The sequence below is a fragment of the Rhipicephalus microplus genome, chromosome 6 (genome assembly GCF_043290135.1).
Source record: "Rhipicephalus microplus isolate Deutch F79 chromosome 6, USDA_Rmic, whole genome shotgun sequence".
Taxonomy (NCBI): domain Eukaryota; kingdom Metazoa; phylum Arthropoda; class Arachnida; order Ixodida; family Ixodidae; genus Rhipicephalus; species Rhipicephalus microplus.
In genome coordinates this window covers 83751196-83777711 of record NC_134705.1, presented here as the reverse complement: position 1 = coordinate 83777711, position 26516 = coordinate 83751196, and the positions used below count along the sequence as shown (strand labels likewise).

Here is a 26516-nt window from a genome sequence, read left to right as displayed (position 1 = left end):
GCGTTATATGTACACAGGTGCACACTTACGCGAACGGAATACAAATGTGATGCGTAACCTATGTACATGTTTACAATCGTGAGCGTCAATTAATTGGGAAAGAAAGCACCTAGAATGGGTGCGTTGAACATAAGTGGTATACGGGGTGGTGGAGGGTAGGAGAAGGTGCAGTATCTATATACATATATACATGTGTAATATATTGTGAATGAGCGAGGTCTTGGCTTACAGGACAGCGTCCACCGAGAGTCGGCAGCCGAACAAGATGTCTGAGTTGCCTCTCGTGCAAGCGCCTAACGCACAGGCGTCTTCTTCATCTTCGCTAAGTGCCACGCTTGCTCCTGTCGATGATGCACCGTAACATCACTCCCCTGCGGCGGAAGCGCCGTCACGGCGCTTAGTAGGGCGGTGACGAACGAGGAGGGTGATACGGTTTCAGTCTGGAAACGTGTACAACATCTGTCTGGAGTGAGGTGGTCGAAAATGCATTGTTTAGGGGTGCGATCTCGTAGCTCACGTCACTAAGTTGCCGTAACACTTTGTAGGGGCCATGGTGGTGTGATAGTAGCTTCTCTGATAAGCCGACTTGGCGGTTTGGTGTCCAGAGAAGTACCAGAGAACCCGGCGAGAAGTGCACGCTTTGGTGGCGACTGTCATAGCGGTCTTTTTGCTGCGCTTGCGACAAGTGCAGCCGATCACGGGCAAGCTGACGGGCTGCATGGGCTCGAGAAACGACATCGCTGGCGTACTCAGTAGACAAGGGGGCAGCCGAAGGAAGGAGCGTGTCAAATGGTAATGCTGGATGTCGGCCAAATAGCAAATAAAACGGCGAATAACTAGCTGTGTCGTGCCGTGAAGAATTGTACGCGAACGTGACAAAGGGGAGTGCTTTGTCCCAGTCACGGTGATCTGGCGAAACGTACATTGACAGCATCTGCGTCAGCGTTCGGTTCAGACGCTCGGTCAATCCATTTGTCTGTGGATGATAAGCGGTGGTAAGCTTGTGCTCAGTGGAGCAGGCGCGGAGAATATCATCCACAACACGTGAAAGAAAGTACCTTCCTCGATCAGTAAGCAGCTGCCGCGGAGCGCCGTGATGAAGAATGACTTCATACAAGAGAAAGTCAGCGATGTCAGTGGAACAGCTTGTCGGCAGTGCTTTAGTGATGGCAAAGCGTGTGGCGTAGTCTGTGGCGACTGCAACCCATCTATTTCCGGAGGTGGACGTAGGAAACGGGCCCAACAGGTCAAGGCCAACACGGAAGAATGGTTCCGTTGGTATGTCAATGGGCTGTAGGAGGCCAGACGGTAGCACAGAGGGGCGCTTGCGGCGTTGGCAGCGGTCGCAAGCAGTGACGTAGCGAACCACAGAACGATACAGTCCGGGCCAGAAAAAGCGACGTCGCACACGATCGTAGGTACGAGAGACGCCTAGGTGACCGGCTGTAGGTACTTCATGTAGTTGTTCGAGAACGCTGGTACGCAGGTGATGGGGAAGCACGAGTAGTAATTCCGGGCCATCAGCGTTGAAGCTGCGACGCTACAGAATGTTGTCGTGCAGTTCGAACAGGCGAACGGAAGGGTCTGTCGGAGCAGAGGTCAGACGCTCGATAATGGAGAGTAACGACGGGTCACGTCGTTGTTCGGTGGAGATATCACCCAAAGCGTGGATGGAGAGAACGCAGGGGTCTGAATCAAGGTCTGTCAAGTCGGGCGTTTCAACCGGATAACGTGACAAACAGTCTGCGTCTGTGTGGAGGCGTCCCGACTTGTAGTGGACCACGAATGAGTATTCTTGCAGACGGAGCGCCCAGCGACCAAGACGTCCAGATGGGTCCTTTAGCGATGACAGCCAGCAAAGAGCGTGATGGTCTGTAACAACGGAAAAAGTTCGGCCATACAGGTAAGGCCTGAATTTCGCCACAGCCCACACTAAAGCTAGGCATTCACGCTCAGTGATGGAGAACTTTCGTTCGGCAGGTGAAAGAAGACGACTGGCGTAAGCAATCATGCGGTCCTTCCCGTGCTGTCGTTGGCCAAGGACCGTTCCAATTCCATGGCCACTGGCATCGGTCCGAAGCTCTGTAGGTGATGCTGGGTCGAAATGGGCCAGTACTGGTGGCGTAGTCAGCAGATGGATAAGAGCCGAAAAGGCGTCCGCTTGCTCTATACCCCATGCGAAGGGAACGTCCTTCTTTAAGAGATCAGTAAGCGGTCGAGCGATGTCGGCGAAGTTGCGGACAAATCGACGAAAATAGGAACATAGCCCTACAAAACTTCGGACGTCCTTGGTTGAGCGTGGTTCAGTAAATTGTTGTACTGCTCGCACCTTTTCGGGATCTGGTTGAACACCATCGGCACTGACAAGGTGGCCGAGTATGGTGATTTGGCGACGTCCGAAATGGCATTTTGCAGAATTGAGCTGGAGAGTAGCTCTTCGAAAAACGTCCAGAACAGCTGACAGACGTGTTATATGGCTGTCAAAGGTGGGCGAAAAGACGATGACATCGTCTAAATAACATAAGCAGATGGACCATTTATATCCTCGGAGAAGGGAGTCCATCATGCGCTCGAAAGTTGCCGGCGCATTACACAGTCCAAACGGCATGACTTTGAACTGGTAGAGGCCGTCGGGCGTAACGAAAGCGGTTTTTTCACGATCCATGGGGTCGACGGAAATTTGCCAATAGCCGGATCGAAGGTCGATAGATGAAAAGTATTGGGCACCATGGAGGCAATCGAGGGCGTCATCAATCCGAGGCAAAGGGTAGACATCTTTGTGGGTCACTTTGTTTAAATGGCGATAGTCCACGCAAAAGCGCCAGCTGCCATCTTTCTTCTGAACGAGCACGACTGGGGAGGCCCAGGGGCTGGATGAGGGTTCTATTACGTCTTTAGTAATCATTTTATCCACTTCATTTTGAATTACTTGGCGTTCCTTGTGAGATACGCGATATGGATGCCGCCGTATAGGACTGGCATTACCAGTGTTGATCCGGTGAGTCACTGCAGTTGTTTGGCTGAGAGGGCGGCGGTCAAAGTCGAAAACGTCTCTATATGATGTTAGCAGACTACGGAGGCTGGCAGCTTGCACTGCAGTGAGGTCGGGAGCAATCATCTTGTTAATGTCATCTGCAGGCAGAGTGTAATTGCGGCCAAGACAGGGGGATGTAGTATCGGTGTCCAAACCAGTAACGTTGCAGCTGTCAAGTGGAGATAGGGTGGCCAAAGACATGTCTTGCGGAATAACTTGAGTCAAGAGACTCACGTTGAGTAGTGGTACAACCACTGTATTATTAGCGACGGCGACAACAGTGTGAGCAAGGGCGACGTCTCGGGCCATCAGTACGTCGACTATAGGAGTGACGAGGTAGTCACCGTCGGGCACATGACGTGAGCACGACAAAGTGACATATGTAGCAGCTTGCGGAGGCAAGCGAACGTGGTGACGAGAGCGTAAACGGGGAGAATAGTCTGCTGGAAAATCGGCAAACTGCGGCAGTTCAAGCTGAAGAGCACCAGTGGCACAATCAATGAGCGCAGAATGACCTGAAAGGAAGTCCAAACCAAGTATTAGGTCATGAGGACACATTTCAATGACGGCAAACTGAACTAATGTAGGATGACCAGCAATGGACACACGGGCCGTGCACATCCCTTGAACGTCAGGGGTCCTCCCATCAGCGACACGAAGTTTGTGGGAAGCGGCAGGCGTGAGCACTTTATGTAGGCGTCGGCGAAGGTTCGCACTCATTACAGAAATGTGCGCTCCAGTATCTATAAGGGCAGAAATAGGCACACCGTCAACGGCAACGTCTAACAAATTTTGTCTCGTCGGAAGCGTCAAGAGAGGATTTGGGGAGGGAGTCGAAGATGCAGCGTCACCTCCGGGCGCTGCACCGTTTAGTTTTCCGGGTAGGCAGGAGCGGGGTTGAATGGAGATGACGGCCTGCGAGTCTGCGGTGACCGAGACGACTGGCGACGTCCTGGAGGCGAACGCGACTGATGACCATGCGGTGACGGAGATCGGCTGTTGAACCTTCGGTAGTTGTTTTGCGGAAAAGGCTGTACGGCAGACGCGAAGCGGGTGCTGTCCTGTCGGTAGTGCGGTTGAGATGAAGTCGGAGGTGGCGAGGACCAGCGGTAATTGCAGTAACGGACGACATGACAGATACGGTGGCAATGAAAACAAATTGGTCGATTGTCGACGGTTCTCCACGCCGCAGGGTCGCGAGATCGGGCCGTGAACTGCTGCTCGCGATAGGGCGAGGGTGGACGCCATGAAGCTCGCTGCGGGCTGGGCAAAGCGCACACCGAGGGAATACCTATGCTGGCGAGTTCTTGGCGGACGATGGCTTGAACCATGTTAGCAGTGAGTGGGGTGGTGTCACTTGCAGCGGTGTGAGCCGGAGCAGAGGCAATGGCTTCAAGTTCGCGCCGTACAATTCGGGTCACCTGATCCGATGAATCTAGAAGTGGTGGCTGTGTTCTTGCACGGTCTTCGCAAGATGATGTTGCAGCCGTATTCGGAAGGCGGGTGAACACGCTGTTATTCCGCCGGCTCTTCACTTGCTCAAAGCGCCGACATTCTTTTATAATGGCGTCCACTGTAGAAAAATTTTTGCAGATGAGGAGGTTGAATGCGTCATCCACAATCCCCTTAAGAATATGCCCGACCTTGTCAGCCTCCGGCATATCGGCATTGGCTTTGCGACACAACGACAACACATCTTCTATATAGGAGACGTAAGACTCGGTCGAGGTCTGCGCCCGAGACGCGAGCATTTTGTTCGCGGCCATTTTTCTTCCAATCGGCTTTCCGAACAGGTCTAGCATTTTCTCCCTGCACACTGCCCAACTCACAAGTTCTGTTTCATGGTTCTCATACCACGATTTAACGGTTCCCCTAAGATAGAATAACAGGTTTGCCAGACTAAGAGTCGGGCCCCATCGGTATCGAGTACTCACACGTTCGTACTCTGCCAGCCAATCTTCAACGTCAACTTCATCTGGATCGCCGAAACCGCTGAACGTGCCAGGATCCCGCGGGGGTTCGAGCACAAAGGTTGTGGTCACAGAAGGAGATGTAGTTACCGCATCATCTCCGGCCGCAGGAACACCAGGAGCAGATGCAGACGCCGTACTCTCCGTCATCGTTGTGGAATGACCCTTTAAACGTCGGCCGCTGCGAAGTTCCGTTGCGAGGTGGTTACCCAGCACGCTTCCACCAAATGTGACGGAGCGAGGTCTTGGCTTACAGGACAGCGTCCACCGAGAGTCGGCAGCCGAACAAGATGTCTGAGTTGCCTCTCGTGCAAGCGCCTAACGCACAGGCGTCTTCTTCATCTTCGCTAAGTGCCACGCTTGCTCCTGTCGATGATGCACCGTAACAATATTTACAAGCATCAAACTAAGAGGCGGGTACCAAAAGGAATTCTCAGTGTATGTACTCATACACTTAACAAAGCTCGGTGGCAGAAAACAGGTGGGGGTTATTTACATAAATACAGTGAACAGCGATGTCTTGATGCCTACGAGCGGGGCCAGCAGCGCTACACAACGTCACGAAAGCTTCATCACCAGAATACAAATCTCTTCATGAACACAGGCGTTAGAATGGTGTGTCTGGGGAGAGCGGCGAGGGGGGGTCACCATGGTTGGGAGCCACGTACGTGTCGCTCTTGAGTGTAGCGACGCCCAAAACCGAGAGCGGTTAGTAGCTGACGATTGGAGCGACCAGCTTGCCCTCTCTCACGAAGAAGAATTTCGTGTGCCAGCGGCGGAGAAACATCTCCTCTCCGCTGGCCTCGAGTTCCCGGGAGAGGAGCTCCCACACTAGCCTTCTTATACGCGCGACGGCTGGGGGCGCCGCCCGAACCGGCTGTCGCCGCGCTTCCGCGAGCGAGCGACGTTGCCACACTACAAAAAGGGTGCAGGCGGTCACGAGCCGTGCAAACGCTCCCTTGTTGCGTTTATGACCTGGTGGGGGGCGGATTCCAAAGCGATGCGCAACCATACGCCAGACAGGCCGAGCGGACGAACATTCAAGCAAGGCGTGCTTTTGTGTTTCTGGCTCCCGGCAGTTTGGGCAGCGGTCGTCGGGCACAATGCCTAGTCTCTTCAAGCGTTGTCTAGTGGGGAGGACCTCCCACGCCTTCTTCCAAAGAAAATCCTGAATTTCAGCGGGCAGCAGGCTATGCAGGGAAAGGTCGCGCCTAGCCTGCTCCGCTCGTTGCCGGTCCTCGTCGCTCAGCTGGCTCGCTGTGAGTGCCTCCACTATGCGGGCCGGCTGCTCCGCGTCGGGGTCGCAATTCGGTAGTTCCTTGTGCAGCATGCGTGCCGTCGCTGCTGCCACCTTGTAAAAGAGCGAGGGCGATTCGGCGTGCGGGCCGGAGTGTCGACCGGCATCCAGCCAACTGTTTGTCGGGCCGCTCAAATAGAGCAGCAGGCCTCTCCCGACATAGTCGCCTGCTTGTGCCACCTTGCGAGCCGTCTTCAAAGCGAGCACTTTGCTCGAGGTGAGCGCGTGCGGAAGGCCTAGTCCTCCTTGCTTCACCTCCAGCTGGAGGAGGGTTCGTTTTACAGGGGGTGGTGTCCTGCCCCACAGAAGTTCATTCGCTAACATGCCGAGTCGAGTAGCCACCCGCGCCGGCATCACCGTCACCCTGCTCACATAGGAGGCCAAAGCAAAAACGCGTGTCTTCATAGCAACAGCCTTTTGATGGAGGGTCATGCTGAGCAGTTTTGCGCGCTCGGTAAGCTGTGCAGCCCTGTCTATGACGCGCGCCCAGGTTGAAGCGTCGATGCCTTCTCGGGTAAAATAGACACCGAGGACCTTTACTGTGCTGACCGGTTCTATATCGCCCAACGCTTCAGGAGGAAATGGACCGAAGAGCAGGGCTCGGCTTTTCCTCTCATTTAGCTCGGCTCCTGACGTCTTGGCGTACAGCTTGAATACGCTGCGAAAGCGGTCAAGGCTTCGCGCGTCCTTGACGAAGAGGGATATGTCATCGGCAAACGCCAAGACTCTGATCTCTTCGGTACCGGTCATTGGCAGGCCTCGGATGCACTCGTCGCTGGCCAAGGTTGTCAGTAGGGGCTCGATCGAGAGCGCGAACAACGTTGGGCCCAAGGGGCACCCTTGCCTGATGCCTCTCGTGTACCGAAAAAAGGCCGTCGTCCTGCCGTTCACCGCGACGCAACTGCGCAGGTCAGAGTACAGGAGCTCGATGGCAGCCACAAACTCCTGCGGGAGCCCGAATCGGCGAAGCACTTCAAAGAGGTACGTGTGCCTAACCCTGTCAAACGCCTTGGCTTGGTCGAGGGACAGGAAGGCGCCCGTGACTCTCTTCAGGGCCGCGTATTCGAAGACGTCTCTGGTGGCCGTAAGATTTGCAAACATAGATCGACCTGGCATGGCGCAGGCCTGGTGGGGGGCAATCAGATCTGGCAAGAAAGTCCTCAGTCTGGTGTTGAGTATGGACGCCACGATCTTGTAGTCTACATTGAGTAGGGAGATCGGGCGCCATGATGACAGTTCGCTTGAAGGTGCACCGTCCTTGAGGATAAGGGCGATGCGCCCTGTGCTAAAAGAGTCAGGTTTTATGTGCTGCTGAAGGACCGCGTTTACCATGGCCAGGAGCTGGGCACACAGGACATCGAAGAAGGTCACGTAGAAACTGGCCGTGAGGCCATCAGTACTCGGAGCCGAATTCGGCGGCATGGCTCGGATGGCTGTGCGGAGTTCCTCCTCCGTTGCTGCGCCGCACAAGACTGTGCACTCGTCCTCGGCAAGTCGAGGCAGGTGCGAACGCAGTCTGTCCATGAGAGTTGCCTCTGGAGAAGGGCCGCACGGGTCCGGCTCGCGGAAGACGGTCTCGAAGTATTCTCGAAACACCGTTTCGATCTCGGCGGCGTCCGAGGTGAGGCTGCCATCGGGACGTTGCACCTCTACGATTCGCAGGGATCCGTTTCCTCGTGCTTCAGTTAAAGCTGGTCCCGATGGTTCCCCCACAGGGGTCCCTTGTTCGCGTGGGTTGCACACGTATTACCGGAAGAGACGATCGTGCTGAACTTGCAGCGAGTGGAGGTAGTCGCGCGTGCATGCCGTGAGGTTGTCCGCGCTCTGTACTATCCGCATGCGGCGGAGTATCTCGTTCATTTGTCTTGTGATGCGCTTCTTCCTCACGCTGCCTTCTTCTTGCAGGAATGTTCTCCATCTCGCTTTCAAGTCGTCCCATACAGCCGGGCTAGTGCAGGGGGTAGCCTCAATCGTCTCTTCCAAATACGCGGATATTCTCGGAGCACTCGTACGATCTTGGATGAGTGCCGGATCGAGGCGCCAGGCTTCATTTCTCTGGTTATGGCCAGGTGTCCCCCTCGCCGTTGTTACCAACGGGAGGTGATCCGTTCTGTCCGAGAGCCCTTCGGGGAGGGCGAGGACTTCGCACGCCGTGATGGATTGGACAAGGCGTTCGGGGACGTAGGCTCGGTCGAGTCTGCTGGCCGTGGTCCGCGAGGTTCGAGTGGGGACGAACTCGTTGCCGTGTGCGTGTACCCATGCGTCCGTGAGCCGCAGGTGCCGGAGGATCTTCACCAGCTCTTTGGCGTGGTAGGTCGAGCCCCCTTGACCCGGGCCCCGGATGTCTCTTGTGGAGTCCACGACACAGTTAAAGTCTCCGAGAACGACATAAGGGACGGGCTCCAGCAGGTAGCCGTGCAGCTCCTTAAAGTAGGTATTTGTGTCCGATCTGGTCACCGGCGCATAAACGTTAACAAAGCGCACCCTGGACCCGTCGACAAAGACGTCGAGCACAAGCGTGCGCCGGTTCGCTCCGAAAATACAATGCGACTTTCGCCGGAACCTGTCCGTGACGAACACGACACCAACACCGCAAGCCCTCGCGGATGTTAAAGAAAAAAAGCCGTCAACTTGGCAGTTGCGCCTGAATAAGGTAACATCAAGCGGGGAGCGGAAGTTGGTTTCCTGTAGAAAAAGGAGGTCGATGCCCTTAGATCGGGCGAACGTCACCACAGCAGCCTGTTTATTTCTGTCGCGAAAGCCGCGAATGTTTAATGTCGCGAACCGCAGCGTGGCCATAATCCGTCAGTTGGAGCGCCGTGTCTCGCTTGGGGGGAGGAGAAAGGGTGAAGGGCGCGATAACCAGGCGAGTTCGGCATCAGCGGAGCGCGGGCGAAGGGGAGCGAAAGGGGTGCTGCATTGGAGGGGAAAGGGCCCAGCCAGGTAAGAGCGGGACAGCGGAGGGCGAGGGGAGGCGGGAGAGCGGAGTGTGAGGGGAAGGCGGGAGAGCGGAAGGCGACGAAGCCGTCGGAGCAGGCGCGCCGCTACTTTCTTCTGGTAGCCTTCTCGGGACTTGGGCGGCGACTCCCGTTGCCCCCTCCCGCTTGCTCTAGCTTCTGGGACTTCGGGTGTGGCGGGACATCGCTGTCACTGCTTTGGCCAACCAGCTCCGATCTGCGCTGCCGGGCGTCCTTGCTAGAGGTCCTCTCGTCAGCCGCCCGCCTGTCATCGTCAGGGCGTCTTCGCGAGCGCGAGCGCGAGCGTGACCGCTGCTCGAGGCCAGGATGCGGCTGGCCCGCCTTTGCGTCGGATTTCCGGCTTAACCTTGTGAATTGAGCAGGGGAGGGGCAAGTCGAGGCGGTGTTGTTGCGCTCGACGTCCTCGGGCAGCACGTAGTACCCCTTGCTCGTTATGGGCAGTTCGTCCCGGGCGGAGTCATGGGTACGCGCTTCCAGGTCCTCCGAAGTCACCAGTGCGAGCACATTGGCCGGCGTTAACGGCACAGAGGGGAGAGCGCTTCCCCGTTCGGTGGCGTCAGCCGGCACCCTCTGTGCTGATGGCAGACATTCGCAGTCGTCCTGGTCCGATGGGAGTGCCCGCGGTGAAGCGGAGGAGGACTGCGCCGAAGCTGTATCGGAGGGACTGGGCTCCGTTTCAGACGAGGCAGTAGTAACCTCCTCACTCGTCTCCCGCTCCTCTCTCTCGCTGGCGAGTGAATCGGCCTCGCTGCTGCCTGTAGGCGGGTCGATGTTCGTGGGGTGCTCGCCTGCGTCTCTCACTGTCGCGCGGGGCGTGATCTTGGGCGCAAGCACCTGAAGGCGTGGGGATGCCTTGTCTAAGCGAGGCGATAAAGAGCCGCTAGGTTGGCCGGGGCTAGACGCGTGATCCGGAGCAGGGGGGAACCCGCGGGCGGCCGACGCGTATGATCGCCTTCGAAAACATTCCCTTGTCCAATGGTGACCCCCACAACGCTTACATTCGCTTGTACAGCCCTCGGTATCATGCCCGAAAGTTCCACATCGTTTGCAAAAGGGGGCGGAGCATGCCGTCGCCATGTGGCCCACTTCGCCGCATCGTGCGCAAACTCGCCTCATGCCGCGATACTCAAACATTACGCGGTGCCCTGCGATGGTCGCGAAGTTTGGCACCGGTTTGCTCATCTCGATCTTAATAACTCTTACCCCGTTGAGCTTGTTTTGACGAGTGGCCACAGTGGCAAACGATATGCCCCTCACTTTGCCATACTGAGCTAGGGCGTTGCTAAGTACCTCGTCAGACAAGTAGGCGGGGTACCGGTAGGCATTTACGTACGTGACCGGCGGCCCTACGGCCTCAACCGGTACGTTTTCGCCATTAACACGGAAGCCTTCCGCCACCATTAACCTTGTCGCCTGACTGGCGTTGCGCGTACAGACGAGGAACCTAGCCCCGCCCATGTGCTGCAGAACAAATACACTGTCATCCCCAGACACTAGTTCTATGGCATCGATTAGATCATCTATCGATACGTCGCCTTCGGGCGCCGTGAACATGAAGCGATTCTCCCTCACCGGGAGGTCAGACGTTGATGCCATTCTGGTGCGCGTTGCCGCTGGCTGCCAGGAAGGCGTGGCTAGTTGAAACTGGTATCGTGCAGGCTAGCTGCACACTGGTAGGACTGCGGCTCAGCCGAGGCGAGTGCCGCACGGATACAGGAGGCGCCGGGTGGGTAGCAGGAGGACTCCGGGACGGCAGGCGTAGACCGGGGGCCTTGCTTCACCAGGCATGGGATGGGTGGGCGCCGGACAGGGAGGTCCGAGGCTCGGGGCGGCGGTCGCACGTGCAGGACGGCGATGCCGCGTAAACTAACTTTGGCGACTTGAACCCCGGGGTCGACGTCGGCGGGACGTGACCTTGGGTCTCGCGCGGGGGCGCAAAGAAACGGCTAGCTCGACAATTGGTCTAGCCAAAAGGCCGAGAAGCGATGCAATTCATTAGCACGTAATTAAAATCCATTCTTTCACACCTCGTACTTAGTTCTGGCCAAAAGCCGGGCAAACAGTAGCAAAGCAATTCCGACGTCCACCCATGCACAACCAGCATTGTGCACCGACAGCGGCAGCGCTGGCTTCACGGCATTGCTTTTATCCCCAGTCCGCTTGAAGTTTCTAGTTTCGCTTACAAACATGTTAAAACTGAAACCTTCTTTTTCCCAGAGGTCGAAGCCACGCGTGCTTGCTTGCATGCGTACTCTCTATGCGCCCATGACGTCACACCAAATGCTTGCCGGCGAACATTATCAGGCATGTCGCGAGGGATGCTACAGCACTTGTTTTAAAAACTGATGCATAGTGTACATGTCCAACTCGAGCACCAAAGTCTGGTAGGAAAAAAAAATGACTGTGCAAAATGTGAATACGTCACCCATCCAACATGGCTTCTACGCCGGCTGCCCAAGCAACGCCTCTGCAACGACGCCCACAATCATCGGCAAAAAGGTGGTGCCTTTGGCTGCTTCAGCACGCTCAACATATGCCTTGCAAGTTCCGACGTGGCGGAACACCGCACCGAGGTCGACGAAGGTCCTGCCGTGAAAGGCAGACCCGGGAATGCGTGCGAAACGTCTACCGCGTGGATTGTGAAGCCGGTGAATGAAGGATCATGTGGCAGAGGGTGACGGAACGTGAGTGTGCGACTTGCCGCTGCGATGTCGTTCAAGCGTTCAACGGGCCGGCAGGTTCTGTCTGTCGTGGTCAAAAACGTCCGAGTTTTGCTGATTCCGAGGGGTAGGAGTGCTATGGTGGCGTGTACGAGGCGCTGGTGCGGCGCTCCGTCGATCGTGCCGGACGGACATGAGGCGGCCGAAGGCGGTCGTCAAGTGGTCGCGGAAATCAGTGGAGAAGTACTCGCCTGCGCTTTTCGTCGAAGACTCGCGACAGACGGTCTTCGGGAGACACGGGTGGTTGCACAAATGCGATCGTGCGTCAACGTGCAGCCATATTCGTGGATTATTTCGCCCCATTACGATAGCTTCGTCACTGCGCTCGCTGGTGTTGCTTGTTTTTGTTGACCTTCACTTGTGGCTCACACCCACTGTGGGGGATTGGCTGGTTTGTTGTTCTGCTTCTTCGACTTCTACATACTCGGCTTAGTGAAGCTGTGAGGAGTGACGAGTGGGTACGGAGGCAAAGCGCGCCCGGGGCGTGATCTCACGCGTCCTGGGGTCCACGTCGCTTCAGGTACGTTCGTGGTGCGTCCGTACGTCTAGTGCGCAATTTTCTTGGAACTTCCAGCAACTGGCAATTCCATTGAAGTGAGCGTGCGAGGATGTTCGTTGTAATTAACGAGAGCCAACTGTGGATGAGCTGGTATGAGATGGTGTTCAGAAATGAAGTGTTTGATCAACAAGGCGATGCCCGCCGTGGTGGTCTGATGGCCGTAAGGTACTCGGCTGCTGACCCGCAGGTGGTGGGATCGAATCCCGGCCGTGGCGGCTGCATTTCCCTGTGCTCAGATTAGGGTGCACGTGAAAGAACCCCAGGTGGTCGAAATTTTCCCATAATCATATGGTGGTTTTGGGACGTCAAACCCCAAAGGTCAGTGGACATAGGAAAAGCACATCGGGGCTTTGCCGCTCCCTCGTACAGCAGGTGTGTGCGAGGTGGGTCCTGTGGCGTTCTTTGCGATTTTAATTTGTGATGGGGAATAGTGTAGATGCGTAGACGTGGCGAGAGCACGCGTCTTCAGGTTCAGACGCCGTGTGAAGATGTGAAATAAAAATGCCTTCGCTTGCCACTGCAACTGTAAACAGAAACACCAACCAAACCCCATTTTCTAGAGGCTTTTTTATTTTTCGTTGCGAAACGGGTGAATTCGAAAAGCGGAAATAGCTTGGCACATACATACACACTTCTACACACATACATACATACACATCGCACATGCATACACATCGTATACACACTTCTAGCTTTCCTCCGAAACAGTAATGATAATTTCCTCAATAGTTTTATTAATATGAGTAGGAATGTTAAAAAAATAAGAAACTTGAGTATGTATGTGTGAACATAACAAAATAAAAGAGACCCTCCTTATATGAAATACACACGGAAACATTTATTTTCCCAGAGCAATCGTAAGTGTAAACACAGCTAGCGCACTCCCTGCACGCGAATACCGCGTCAGCCGGGGCGGCGTGCCGCCACCGTCTCGGACACTCGACGCACCCACGCCGTTTACCCCGGTATCATGGGTAAATCCGAACACTCCTTCTATCATTGAATTTATTGTCGAACTCACCCCGCAGGGGGTGAGTGGGCCGATCCCGGAGGTAGTGCAATACCGGGCCAACCCGTGGCGGAGGTGAAGCAAGCTTCAAGCACTCCGCCGCATCACAAAAATAAGTTTAATATCTTGGATCCAAATAGGATCCGTATCAGATATTAGGCTGATAAGAACAGACTTTTTATTCAATTTTTACGTACAAAAACATCATAATGGTTAGGAAAAAACTCAAAGAGAAAACTTAATATAAGTGTATAAGTTAAAATCCGGTAACGAAAGGGTTAAAAACGGTTAGGACAAATAGGTTAAAAACGATAAAACTGTAGAGGTGTATAAGTCTAAAAACATGGAAAAATCGCAACTCTAAAAAAAACTTTGGCTATATATAAAATCACTGTACACCGATGTGGCGGCGGTAAATGTCCGTGGAAGCCGCGATCGTGTCACCGACGCACAAGCGTTTCATTGTTCGCAGATAGTTCTTGGAACACAGTCTGCGCGTGACACGATCGTTAGCCGGATCCCACGACCCCAGGCAGCCGACGACGATGGCTTCAACGGAGACGCGCTGGAACCGTCGGAGAAGATGTCGCTGTAAGGGGGCGTACTTCTCCTCCTTAAGCCTCCGGGCTTCCTGGAACGCCTGCGGTCTGTTGTCAAAAGGGCAGCAGACGTCCAGGATCAAGGCTTCCTCGCCTCGTGCCAGGACCAGGTCAGGTCGCAGGCCGGGAAGTCAGACCTGTTGGTTCTCCCCGATGAGGGTGAACCTTCCCAGGGCAGCCTTCTTGATACGTGCGACGATGGCGTTGTGGCTCAGCCGCATACAATGGCAGAGTACGTGCGGCAGCGTCTCCTCCCTGTACCCGCAGCGTCGGCACCGTTTATCAGCTGCAGGTACCCAGGTACGTGTGCCGTTGAGGGGGAGGAGATTAAGCCGGGCTCGATGAATGAAGCGCCACTCCTTGAACCTGGTGTAGCGGCCGGTCCGCATGAAGTGTGAGTTAGCGGGGTCTGCCGCTACACACGCCATCGCCTTGCCCTGGTTTGGCTTTGCCTCGAGGGAACGGTCCCGGTTCTGGCTGAGGATGGCCCGGAGAGTTTTCACCAGCTTGTTCCGGTTCCGCGCGGACACCGTGGCCTCCCCGCAGGTGATGCGGGCGCCCTGGTCTTGTAGCTCCCAGGCGACAGTTAGGCGACGGGAGGCTTTGCGGGCCTCCGTCCAGACAGACTGGAGTTGAGTGGGGGTCTGTCTGAAGTCGCCTTCCGTGTCGCCCGAGAGGGAGGCCTCGATGTCCTCGTCGTCAGCATCGCGTCGGAGCCGCTTGGAGACCACCTGGTGCAGCGCCTCCCTAGCCCGCTCCCGAACCTCCGAGTCCGTCGACGTCAGGAGCTTGAAGGCCCCGTCCACCCGGCAGGTGTCGCTCAGCTCCGCCGCCAAAGGGATCCCTGCAGTGCCGGCCCGTGCGCTCCCGTACACGTAGTCGTTAGATGCCCTGGCTGGAACGTACAGGGTCTTCTTGATGAGGGGGCGGAGCTCGTCATCCAGACGCTGCCACTCTTCTTTGCTGGCGAGGCCCACCCGCATGGCAAAGTTAAGAGCTGGATATAAAAAAGTTTTAATTGCATCCAGCCTCTGCCACGGGGTGAGCATTGAGGAGAGTAGCTTCCTGCCCAGGTGGATGGCCTCGTCGACGATCGTTTGGTCCGGGAGGACCCGAAAGCCCACAGGTCGCCCCAGGAAACGATGCCCATCGTAGTCCGCCAGTGCCGGAACCGGGACGCCTCCAACGGTGAAAGTGGTGGGCCGTGTGCCCACCGGATAGCGCCCGGATAGGTGGAGGGTGCGGCACTTGGCGGGCTTGAGTCGCAGTCCCAGCCGGTCCGAGAGGGCTGTCACGACGTTGAGACGGCGCTGCAAGGTGGTGGGGTCCGCAGCGAGCAGAGTCAGATCATCGGCGTAAGCAAGGATGTTATGCTGCTTATCGCCTCCCTGCACTGCCCTGATTACTGGATCCACCACCAAGTTGAATAGCAGGCCGCTCAGTGGACATCCCTGCCTCAGGCCAGCTCTGATGGGGATTGGCTCCGTGGTGCCAGCTGCTGCCACGACGCAGGTGGTGTTGGCGCGGTAGAGCTCCTCCACGATCTCTGCGAAGGTCTCTCCTGCGCCGGCGCCGCGGACAGCCTCAACGAGGGCCTGATGGGCGACCGAGCCAAAGGCATTGGCGTAGTCGAGGAAACCTACGCACAGCTCCCCTCCTTTTGTCCTGGCGTCATCCAGGCGTCCCTGCAGCACGAAGTTGTGTTCAAACACCCCATCGTACGGCAGGAAGCCCTTCTGACACCTGGACAAGACCGCATGGTCGCCCAACCACCGCTGCAGCCGGGTCGTGAGACATCCGGCATACAGTTTGGCGATCGTTCGACCAAGGGCAATGGGTCGCCAGTTTGTAGGATCCTCGCGGTCGCCCTTCTTGTAAATCAGGATCGTCCTCGATGATTTCCAGCTCTGGGGTGTGCGGCGGTGTAAGAGACAGATGTTGAACACCGCCGCCAGGAACCGCCCGTCAGGATCCACCTGCCTCCAGTGGTGGTAGGTCAGACGGTCCTCCCCAGGAGCTGTGCTTTCGCACCTTCGGAGCTTGGCTGCGACTTCGTCTGGCAGGAAGGGGCACGTGTCCATCTCCTCTGTTGTGGGGGCTCGTGACCTGAGGAGCGTTGTGTCCACGGCTACCGGGGCCCAGAGTTCAGTGAAGTGGCCTTGAAGGGTGCCTGGGTTGATGGGGCAGAGCTCGGATGGGCCCTCCGCAATGAGGCGGACGGCCCGTCGCCGGTTTCTCCTGTAAAGTCCCTGTATGAGAGAAGCATTGTCGGGGTTTATCTCACGCCGAGGTGGTGTTTGGCGTGAGCCCCGACAGGGCAGCCGAAGATGGTCAACGATGGCTGCCTCGGCGCGGTCCAGGATGGGCTCGAACCGCGCCCATTGCTCCTCCGACACAGGGCTCCGGCCAAGGTCACGTAGCTCTGCCGTCACCTCCGCCAGGAACCAGGCACTCTCGGGCCCCAGGGTGTCAGCTGCCTCGTCCTGTGTACCGTAGTTGCTGCCGGTGACGTCGCCATGGGGCGCTATTGGTTCGGCGGGTTCTCGCCCCGCTTCGCCAAAGTTGTTGGCGAGTGTCGTCGCCTGCTCGGTAGGCGCCGACAACTCGACGACGCGCCCCATCTGCTGGTGTGCTGGCTCCTCGGTGTCGTCCACAGCTGGGCTGGCGTACTCCTCCGAGGAGCTGACGTCATCGCCTGCAGGTACTGCCTGGTTGGAGTCATCACCCGGCTGGTCGTCGCCCGCATTGTCCGCCTGGTGTACAGGCGCGCTCTCCGTGCCGTCGTCGTCCGCAGAGTCACGAGACAGCTGACTCGTCGAGACGACGGGCGTCGCTCCGAGTTCAAGCTCCCCCAGGGCCCCATCTCCGTCCATAGGAGCAGGTGTGACCTCCTGTGAGGGAGGCCCGGACACGGTGCTTGGGGCAGGGGGCATTGGTCCGCCGTCAGCTCGCCTTCAGCCTGCGTGGGGGAAACTGCCGACGAAAGGGGGGGATGTGGGGGAGTAGCCGGCCCAGGTGGAGGCTGAAGAGGTGGAGTCCTGGTGTCCCCTGCACGGCAGGACTCTCCTGAAGGACCGGCCACAGCGGCTGCTGGTGGTGGACCGGCAGTAGCGTTCTGCCGGGCCAAAAGTGCCTCCTCCCTCCGGTGTTGTTGCTCATGATTGTAGAGCCCCTTCCTTGACGTGAAAGAGCTCGAGCAGGTCGGGCACTGGTGCCGGTGAGGGGGGGGAGGGGCAGCAGCTGGAAGGTTCACCAGGCAGCCATGCGTTGTCGGCCGTTTCCCCAGCGTAGCGCCGCAAATGGTGCAGTGGTATACCGTCCGGGTTATCCGCACGCCATGCTCCCCCTCGAGGTGCCGCTGCAGCGACTGGCGGCGCGACGTCCACACTTCTGAATTGTAGGCGGTCGCGCAGCCTTCCTCGCAGCATAGAAACGTCGCCGGGATTGGAAAGAAGAGCGTGAGGGTGGTACCCTCACGCTCAGGCTGGCGCTCCTGGACGGGAGGGTCGCCATCGTCCTCGCTGTCGTCGGGAGCAGGGTTGCCCCCGGAGGCCATGTTCCAGCGGCCCCGCTAAGCGGGACGGCCAAAAGGTCAGGACGGCCTCATGGGACGCGGCGACCACCGCTGGTCAGGGAGAGTCTCCGGGAGCAGCGGCAGGGAGGCCAGCAGGGCGACCACATAGCTGGCGAGGCGCCGGAGCAGCAGGCGGGAGCAGGGGGCAAGCAGGCGGCCCCGGGCGGTAGCGGCGAGCAAGCGCCGCTAGGCAAGCGGCGAGCGGGCAGGCGGCGAGCAGGCAGCGGGCGGCACCAAGCAGCGGAGCGCGCGGCGAGGCCAGCGACGAGCGAGCGCCGCTGGGCAGGCAGCGAGGAGGAGAGCGGACCCAGGCAGCAGGCGGCGGAGCGAGCGCCGAAACCAGGCGAGCAGGACCGGGCGGTGATGGCAGCGGAACACCAGGCAGGCAGGCAGCAATCCGGGCAGCAACAGCAGGCAGCAGGCATCCAAGAGCAGTGGTAGCCGTGGATAGGGCTGGGTGAGGGAAGGGAGAAAGACGCCGCTGTAACCGGGCGGGTTCCGGTTGCTTCCACGAAGATCAAAAGTGCAGGGCAGTCAAGCCACACGACTACACAAAGGGAAGTTTATTTAACTCCAGACGAAAACAACAGATACATTGATATGTTTTACACGGAAAATGCATATACAGTTTCGTGACGCGTTATATGTACACAGGTGCACACTTGCGCGAACGGAATACACATGTGATGCGTAACCTATGTACATGTTTACAATCGTGAGCGTAAATTAATTGGGAAAGAAAGCACCTTGAATGGGTGTGTTGAACATAAGTGGTATACGGGGTGGTGGAGGGTAGGAGAAGGTGCAGTATCTATATACATATATACATGCGTAATATATTTACAAGCATCAAACTGAGAGGCGGGTACCAAAAGGAATTCTCAGTGTATATACTCATACACTTAACAAAGCTCGGTGGCAGAAACAGGGGGGGGGGAGGTTATTTACATAAATACAGTGAACAGCGATGTCTTGATGCCTACCAGCGGGGCCAGCGGCGCTACACAACGTCACGAAAGCTTCATCACCAGGATACAAATCTCTTCATGAACACAGGCGTTAGAATGGTGTGTCTGGGGAGAGTGGCGAGGGGGGGTCACCATGTTTGGGAGCCACATACGTGTCGCTCTTGAGTGTAGCGACGCCCAAAACCGAGAGCGGTTAGTAGCTGACGATTGGTGCGACCAGCTTGCCCTCTCTCACGAAGAAGAATTTCGTGTGCCAGCGGCGGAGAAACATCTCCTCTCCGCTGGCCTCGAGTTCCCGGGAGAGGAGCTCCCACACTAGCCTTCTTATACGCGCGACGGCTGGGGGCGCCGCCCGAACCGGCTGTCGCCGCGCTTCCGCGAGCGAGCGACGTTGCCACACTACAAAAAGGGTGCAGGCGGTCACGAGCCGTGCAAACGCTCCCTTGTTGCGTTTATGACCTGGTGGGGGGCGGATTCCAAAGCGGTGCGCAACCATACGCCAGACAGGCCGAGCGGACGAACATTCAAGCAAGGCGTGCTTTTGCGTTTCTGGTTCCCGGCAGTTTGGGCAGCGGTCGTGGGGCACAATGCCTAGCCGCTTCAAGCGGTGTCTGGTGGGGAGGACCTCCCACGCCTTCTTCCAAAGAAAATCCTGAATTTCAGCGGGCAGCAGGCTATGCAGCAGGGAAAGGTCGCGCCTAGCCTGCTCCGCTCGTTGCCGGTCCTCGTCGCTCAGCTGGCTTGCCGTGAGTGCCTCCACTATGCGGGCCGGCTGCTCCGCGTCGGGGTCGCAATTCGGTAGTTCCTTGCGCAGCATGCGTGCCGTCGCTGCTGCCACCTTGTAAAAGAGCGAGGGCGATTCGGCGTGCGGGCCGGAGTGTCGACCGGCATCCAGCCAACTGTTTGTCGGGCCGCTCAAATAGAGCAGCAGGCTTCTCCCGACATAGTCGCCTGCTTGCGCCACCTTGCGAGCCGTCTTCAAAGCGAGCACTTTGCTCGAGGTGAGCGCGTGCGGAAGGCCTAGTCCTCCCTGCTTCACCTCCAGCTGGAGGAGGGTTCGTTTTACAGGGGGTGGCGTCCTGCCCCACAGAAGTTCATTCGCTAACATGCCGAGTCGAGTAGCCACCCGCGCCGGCATCACCGTCACCCTGCTCACATAGGAGGCCAAAGCAAAAACGCTTGTCTTCATAGCAACAGCCTTTTGATGAAGGGTCATGCTGAGCAGTTTTGCGCGCTCGGTAAGCTGTGCAGCCCTGTCTATGACGCGCACCCAGGTTGAAGCGTCGATGCCTTCTCGGGTAAAATAGACACCGAGGACTTTTACTGTGCTGACCGGTTCTATATCGCCCAACGCTTCGGGAGGAAACGGACCGAAGAGCAGGGCTCGGCTTTTCCTCTCATTTAGCTCGGCTCCTGACGTCTTGGCGTACAGCTTGAATACGCTGCGAAAGCGGTCAAGGCTTCGCGCGTCCTTGACGAAGAGGGATATGTCATCGGCAAATGCCAAGACTCTGATCTCTTCGGTACCGGTCATTGGCAGGCCTCGGATGCACTCGTCGCTGGCCAAGGTTGTCAGTAGGGGCTCGATCGAGAGCGCGAACAACGTTGGGCCCAAGGGGCACCCTTGCCTGATGCCTCTCGTGTACCGAAAAAAGGCCGTCGTCCTGCCGTTCACCGCGACGCAACTGCGCAGGTCAGAGTACAGGAGCTCGATGGCAGCCACAAACTCCTGCGGGAGCCCGAATCGGCGAAGCACTTCAAAGAGGTACGTGTGCCTAACCCTGTCGAACGCCTTGGCTTGGTCGAGGGACAGGAAGGCGCCCGTGACTCTCTTCAGGGCCGCGTATTCGAAGACGTCTCTGGTGGCCGTAAGATTTGCAAACATAGATCGACCTGGCACGGCGCAGGCCTGGTGGGGGGCAATCAGATCTGGCAAGAAAGTCCTCAGTCTGGTGTTGAGTATGGACGCCACGATCTTGTAGTCTACATTGAGTAGGGAGATCGGGCGCCATGATGACAGTTCGCTTGAAGGTGCACCGTCCTTGAGGATAAGGGCGATGCGCCCTGTGCTAAAAGAGTCAGGTTTTATGTGCTGCTGAAGGACCGCGTTTACCATAGCCAGGAGCGGGGCACACAGGACATCGAAGAAGGTCACGTAGAAACTGGCCGTGAGGCCATCAGTACCCGGAGCCGAATTCGGCGGCATGGCTCGGATGGCTGTGCGGAGTTCCTCCTCCGTTGCTGCGCCGCACAAGACTGTGCACTCGTCCTCGGCAAGTCGAGGCAGGTGCGAACACAGACTGTCCATGAGAGTTGCCTCTGGAGAAGGGCCGCACGAGTCCGGCTCGCGGAAGACGGTCTCAAAGTATTCTCGAAACACCGTTTCGATCTCGGCGGGGTCCGAGGTGAGGCTGCCATCGGGACGTTGCACCTCTACGATTCGCAGGGATCCGTTTCCTCGTGCTTCAGTTAAAACTGGTCCCGCTGGTTCCCCCACAGGGGTCCCTTGTTCGCGTGGGTTGCACACGTATTCCCGGAAGAGACGATCGTGCTGAACTTGCAGCGAGTGGAGGTAGTCGCGCGTGCATGCCGTGAGGTTGTCCGCGCTCTGTACTATCCGCATGCGGCGGAGTATCTCGTTCATTTGTCTTGTGATGCGCTTCTTCCTCACGCTGCCTTATTCTTGCAGGAATGTTCTCCATCTCGCTTTCAAGTCGTCCCATACAGCCGGGCTAGTGCAGGGGGTAGCCTCAATCGTCTCTTCCAAATACGCGGATATTCTCGGAGCACTCGTACGATCTTGGATGAGTGCCGGATCGAGGCGCCAGGCTTCATTTCTCTGGTTATGGCCAGGTGTCCCCCTCACCGTTGTTACCAACGGGAGGTGATCCGTTCTGTCCGAGAGCCCTTCGGGGAGGGCGAGGACTTCGCACGCCATGATGGATTGGACAAGGCGTTCGGGGACGTAGGCTCGGTCGAGTCTGCTGGCCGTGGTCCGCGAGGTTCGAGTGGGGACGAACTCGTTGCCGTGTGCGTGTACCCATGCGTCCGTGAGCCGCAGGTGCCGGAGGATCTTCACCAGCTCTTTGGCGTGGTAGGTCGAGCCCCCTTGACCCGGGCCCCGGATGTCTCTTGTGGAGTCCACGACACAGTTAAAGTCTCCGAGAACGACATAAGGGACGGGCTCCAGCAGGTAGCCGTGCAGCTTCTTAAAGTAGGTATTTGTGTCCGATCTGGTCACCGGTGCATAAACGTTAACAAAGCGCACCCTGGACCCGTCGACGAAGACGTCGAGCACAAGCGTGCGCCCGTTCGCTCCAAAAATACAATGCGACTTTCGTCGGAACCTGTCCGTGACGAACACGACACCAACACCGCAAGCCCTCGCGGATGTTAAAGAAAAAAAGCCGTCAACTTGGCAGTTGCGCCTGAATAAGGTAACATCAAGCGGGGAGCGGAAGTTGGTTTCCTGTAGAAAAAGGAGGTCGATGCCCTTAGATCGGGCGAACGTCACCACAGCAGCCTGTTTATTTCTGTCGCGAAAGCCGCGAATGTTTAATGTCGCGAACCGCAGCGTGGCCATAATCCGTCAGTTGGAGCGCCGTGTCTCGCTTGGGGGGAGGAGGAAGGGTGAAGGGCGCGATAACCAGGCGAGTTCGGCATCAGCGGAGCGCGTGCGAAGGGGAGCGAGGAGGGTGCTGCATTGGAGGGGAAAGGGCCCAGCCAGGTAAGAGCGGGATGCGGAGGGTGAGGGGAGGCGGGAGAGCGGAGTGCGAGAAAAGGCGGGAGAGCGGAAGGCGACGAAGCCGTCGGAGCAGGCGCGCCGCTACTTTCTTCTGGTAGCCTTCTCGGGACTTGGGCGGCGGCTCCCGTTGCCCCCTCCCGCTTGCTCAAGCTTCTGGGACTTCGGGTGTGGCGGGACATCGCTGTCACTGCTTAGGCCAACCAGCTCCGATCTGCGCTGCCGGGTGTCCTTGCTAGAGGTCCTCTCGTCAGCCGCCCGCCTGTCATCGTCAGGGCGTCTTCGCGAGCGCGAGCGCGAGCGTGACCGCTGCTCGAGGCCAGGATGCGGCTGGCCCGCCTTTGCATCGGATTTCCGGCTTAACCGTGCGAATTGAGCAGGGGAGGGGCAAGTCGAGGCGGTGTTGTTGCGCTCGACGTCCTCGGGCAGCACGTAGTACCCCTTGCTCGTTATGGGCAGCTCGTCCCGGGCGGAGTCATGGGTACGCGCTTCCAGGTCCTCCGAAGTCACCAGTGCGAGCACATTGGCCGGCGTTAACGGCGCAGAGGGGAGAGCGCTTCCCCGTTCGGTGGCGTCAGCCGGCACCCTCTGTGCTGATGGCAGACATTCGCAGTCGTCCTGGTCCGATGGGAGTGCCCGCGGTGAAGCGGAAGAGGACTGCGCCGAAGCTGTATCGGAGGGACTGGGCTCCGTTTCAGACGATGCACTAGTAACCTCCTCACTCGTCTCCCGCCCCTCTCTCTCGCTGGCGAGTGAATCGGCCTCGCTGCTGCCTGTAGGCGGGTCGATGTTCGTGGGGTGCTCGCCTGCGTCTCTCACTGTCGCGCGGGGCGTGATCTTGGGCGTGAGCACCTGGAGGCGTGGGGATGCCTTGTCTAAGGGAGGCGATGAAGAGCCGCTAGGTTGGCCGGGGCTAGACGCGTGATCCGGAGCAGGGGGGAACCCGCGGGCGGCTGACGCGTATGATCGCCTTCGAAAACATTCCCTTGTACCATGGTGACCCCCACAACGCTTACATTCGCTTGTACAGCCCTCGGTATCATGCCCGAAAGTTCCACATCGTTTGCAAAAGGGGGCGGAGCATGCCGTCGCCATGTGGCCCACTTCGCCGCATCGTGCGCAAACTCGCCTCATGCCGCGATACTCAAACATTACGCGGTGCCCTGCGATGGTCGCGAAGTTTGGCACCGGTTTGCTCATCTCAATCTTAATAACTCTTACCCCGTTGAGCTTGTTTTGACGAGTGGCCACAGTGGCAAACGATATGCCCCTCACTTTGCCATACTGAGCTAGGGCGTTGCTAAGTACCTCGTCAGACAAGTAGGCGGGGTACCGGTAGGCATTTACGTACGTGACCGGCGGCCCTACGGCCTCAACCGGTACGTTTTCGCCATTAACACGGAAGCCTTCCGCCACCATTAACCTTGTCGCCTGACTGGCGTTGCGCGTACAGACGAGGAACCTAGCCCCGCCCATGTGCTGTAGAACAAATACACTGTCATCCCCAGTCACTAATTCTATGGCATCAATTAGATCATCTATCGATACGTCGCCTTCGGGCGCCGTGAACATGAAGCAATTCTCCCTCACCGGGAGGTCAGACGTTGACGCCATTCTGGTGCGCGTTGCCGCTGGCTGCCAGGAAGGCGTGGCTAGTTGAAACTGGTATCGTGCAGGCTAGCTGCACACTGGTAGGACTGCGGCTCAGCCGAGGCGGGTGCCGCACGGATACAGGAGGCGCCGGGTGGGTAGCAGGAGGACTCCGGGACGGCAGGCGTAGACCGGGGGCCTTGCTTCACCAGGCATGGGAAGGGTGGGCGCCGGACAGGGAGGTCCGAGGCTCGGGGCGGCGGTCGCACGTGCAGGACGGCGATGCCGCGTAAACTAACTTTGGCGACTTGAACCCCGGGGTCGACGTCAGCAGGACGTGACCCTGGGTCTCGCGCGAGGCGCAAAGAAACGGCTAGCTCGACAATTGGTCTAGCCAAAAGGCCGAGAAGCGATGCAATTCATTAGCACGTAATAAAAATCCATTCTTTCACACCTCGTACTTAGTTCTGGCCAAAAGCCGGGCAAACAGTAGCAAAGCAATTCCGACGTCCACCCATGCACAACCAGCATTGTGCACCGACAGCGGCAGCGCTGGCTTCACGGCATTGCTTTTATCCCCAGTCCGCTTGAAGTTTCTAGTTTCGCTTACAAACATGTTAAAACTGAAACCTTCTTTTTCCCAGAGGTCGAAGCCACGCGTGCTTGCTTGCATGCGTACTCTCTATGCGCCCATGACGTCACACCAAATGCTTGCCGGCGAACATTATCAGGCATGTCGCGAGGGATGCTACAGCACTTGTTTTAAAAACTGATGCATAGTGTACATGTCCAACTCGAGCACCAAAGTCTGGAAGGAAAAAAAAATGACTGTGCAAAATGTGAATACGTCACCCATCCAACATAGCTTCTACGCCGGCTGCCCAAGCAACGCCTCTGCAACGACGCCCACAATCATCGGCAAAAAGGTGGTGCCTTTGGCTGCTTCAGCACGCTCAACATATGCCTTGCAAGTTCCGACGAGGCGGAACACCGCACCGAGGTCGACGAAGGTCCTGCCGTGAAAGGCAGACCCGGGAATGCGTGCGAAACGTCTACCGCGTGGGTTGTGAAGCCGGTGAATGAAGGATCATGTGGCAGAGGGTGACGGAACGTGAGTGTGCGACTTGCCGCTGCGATGTCGTTCAAGCGTTCAACGGGCCGGCAGGTTCTGTCTGTCGTGGTCGAAAACGTCCGAGTTTTGCTGATTCCGAGGGGTAGGAGTGCTATGGTGGCGTGTACGAGGCGCTGGTGCGGCGCTCCGTCGATCGTGCCGGACGGACATGAGGCGGCCGAAGGCGGTCGTCAAGTGGTCGCGGAAATCAGTGGAGAAGTACTCGCCTGCGCTTTTCGTCGAAGACTCGCGACAGACGGTCTTCGGGAGACACGGGTGGTTGCACAAATGCGACCGTGCGTCAACGTGCAGCCATATTCGTGGATTATTTCGCCCCATTACGATAGCTTCGTCACTGCGCTCGCTGGTGTTGCTTGTTTTTGTTGACCTTCACTTGTGGCTCACACCCAATGTGGGGGATTGGCTGGTTTGTTGTTCTGCTTCTTCGACTTCTACATACTCGGCTTAGTGAAGCTGTGAGGAGTGACGAGTGGGTACGGAGGCAAAGCGCGCCCGGGGCGTGATCTCACGCGTCCTGGGGTCCACGTCGCTTCAGGTACGTGCGTGGTGCGTCCGTACGTCTAGTGCGTAATTTTCTTGGAACTTCCAGCAACTGGCAATTCCATTGAGGTGAGCGTGCGAGGATGTTCGTTGTAATTAACGAGAGCCAACGGTGGATGAGCTGGTATGAGATGGTGTTCAGAAATGAAGTGTTTGATCAACAAGGCGATGCCCGCCGTGGTGGTCTGATGGCCGTAAGGTACTCGGCTGCTGACCCGCAGGTGGTGGGATCGAATCCCGGCCGCGGCGGATGCATTTCCCTGTGCTCAGATTAGGGTGCACGTGAAAGAACCCCAGGTGGTCGAAATTTTCCCATAATCATATGGTGGTTTTGGGACGTCAAACCCCAAAGGTCAGTGGACATAGGAAAAGCACATCGGGGCTTTGCCGCTCCACCGTACAGCAGGTGTGTGCGGAGTGGGTCCTGTGGCGTTCTTTGCGATTTTAATTTGTGATGGGGAATAGTGTAGATGCGTAGACGTGGCGAGAGCACGCGTCTTCACGTTCAGACGCCGCGTGAAGATGTGAAATAAAAATGCCTTCGCTTGCCACTGCAACTGTAAACCGAAACACCAACCAAACCCCATTTTCTAGAGGCTTTTTTATTTTTCGTTGCGAAACGGGTGAATTCGAAAAGCGGAAATAGCTTGGCACATACATACACACTTCTACACACATACATACATACACATCGCACATGCATACACATCGTATACACACTTCTAGCTTTCCTCCGAAACAGTAATGATAATTTCCTCAATAGTTTTATTAATATGAGTAGGAATGTTAAAAAAAATAAGAAAC

General features: G+C 57.2%; 1 protein-coding gene, 1 long non-coding RNA gene and 1 other non-coding gene across 3 annotated transcripts in view; 1 reads left to right on the top strand and 2 right to left on the bottom strand.

Moving 5' to 3' along the window:
* Window positions 1–26516, top strand: part of LOC142765343 (uncharacterized) — a 104085-nt gene that overhangs the window by 62988 nt on the left and 14581 nt on the right. The gene's annotated exons all lie outside the window — the stretch shown is intronic.
* Window positions 13589–13772, bottom strand: LOC142766386 (U2 spliceosomal RNA). Its single transcript, XR_012884512.1, has one exon. It is a non-coding gene; the product is annotated as a U2 spliceosomal RNA (small nuclear RNA).
* On the bottom strand, window positions 14298–15244 carry LOC142765126 (uncharacterized). Its single transcript, XM_075865696.1, has one exon. The coding sequence runs from the start codon at window positions 15213–15215 to the stop codon at window positions 14298–14300; it is 918 nt and encodes a 305-aa protein (XP_075721811.1). The 5' UTR covers window positions 15216–15244.

Coding starts and splice junctions, on each gene's coding strand:
- LOC142765126 (XM_075865696.1), bottom strand. CDS start 15,215: ATGCTCACCCCGTGGCAGAGGCTGGATGCAATTAAAACTTTTTTATAT.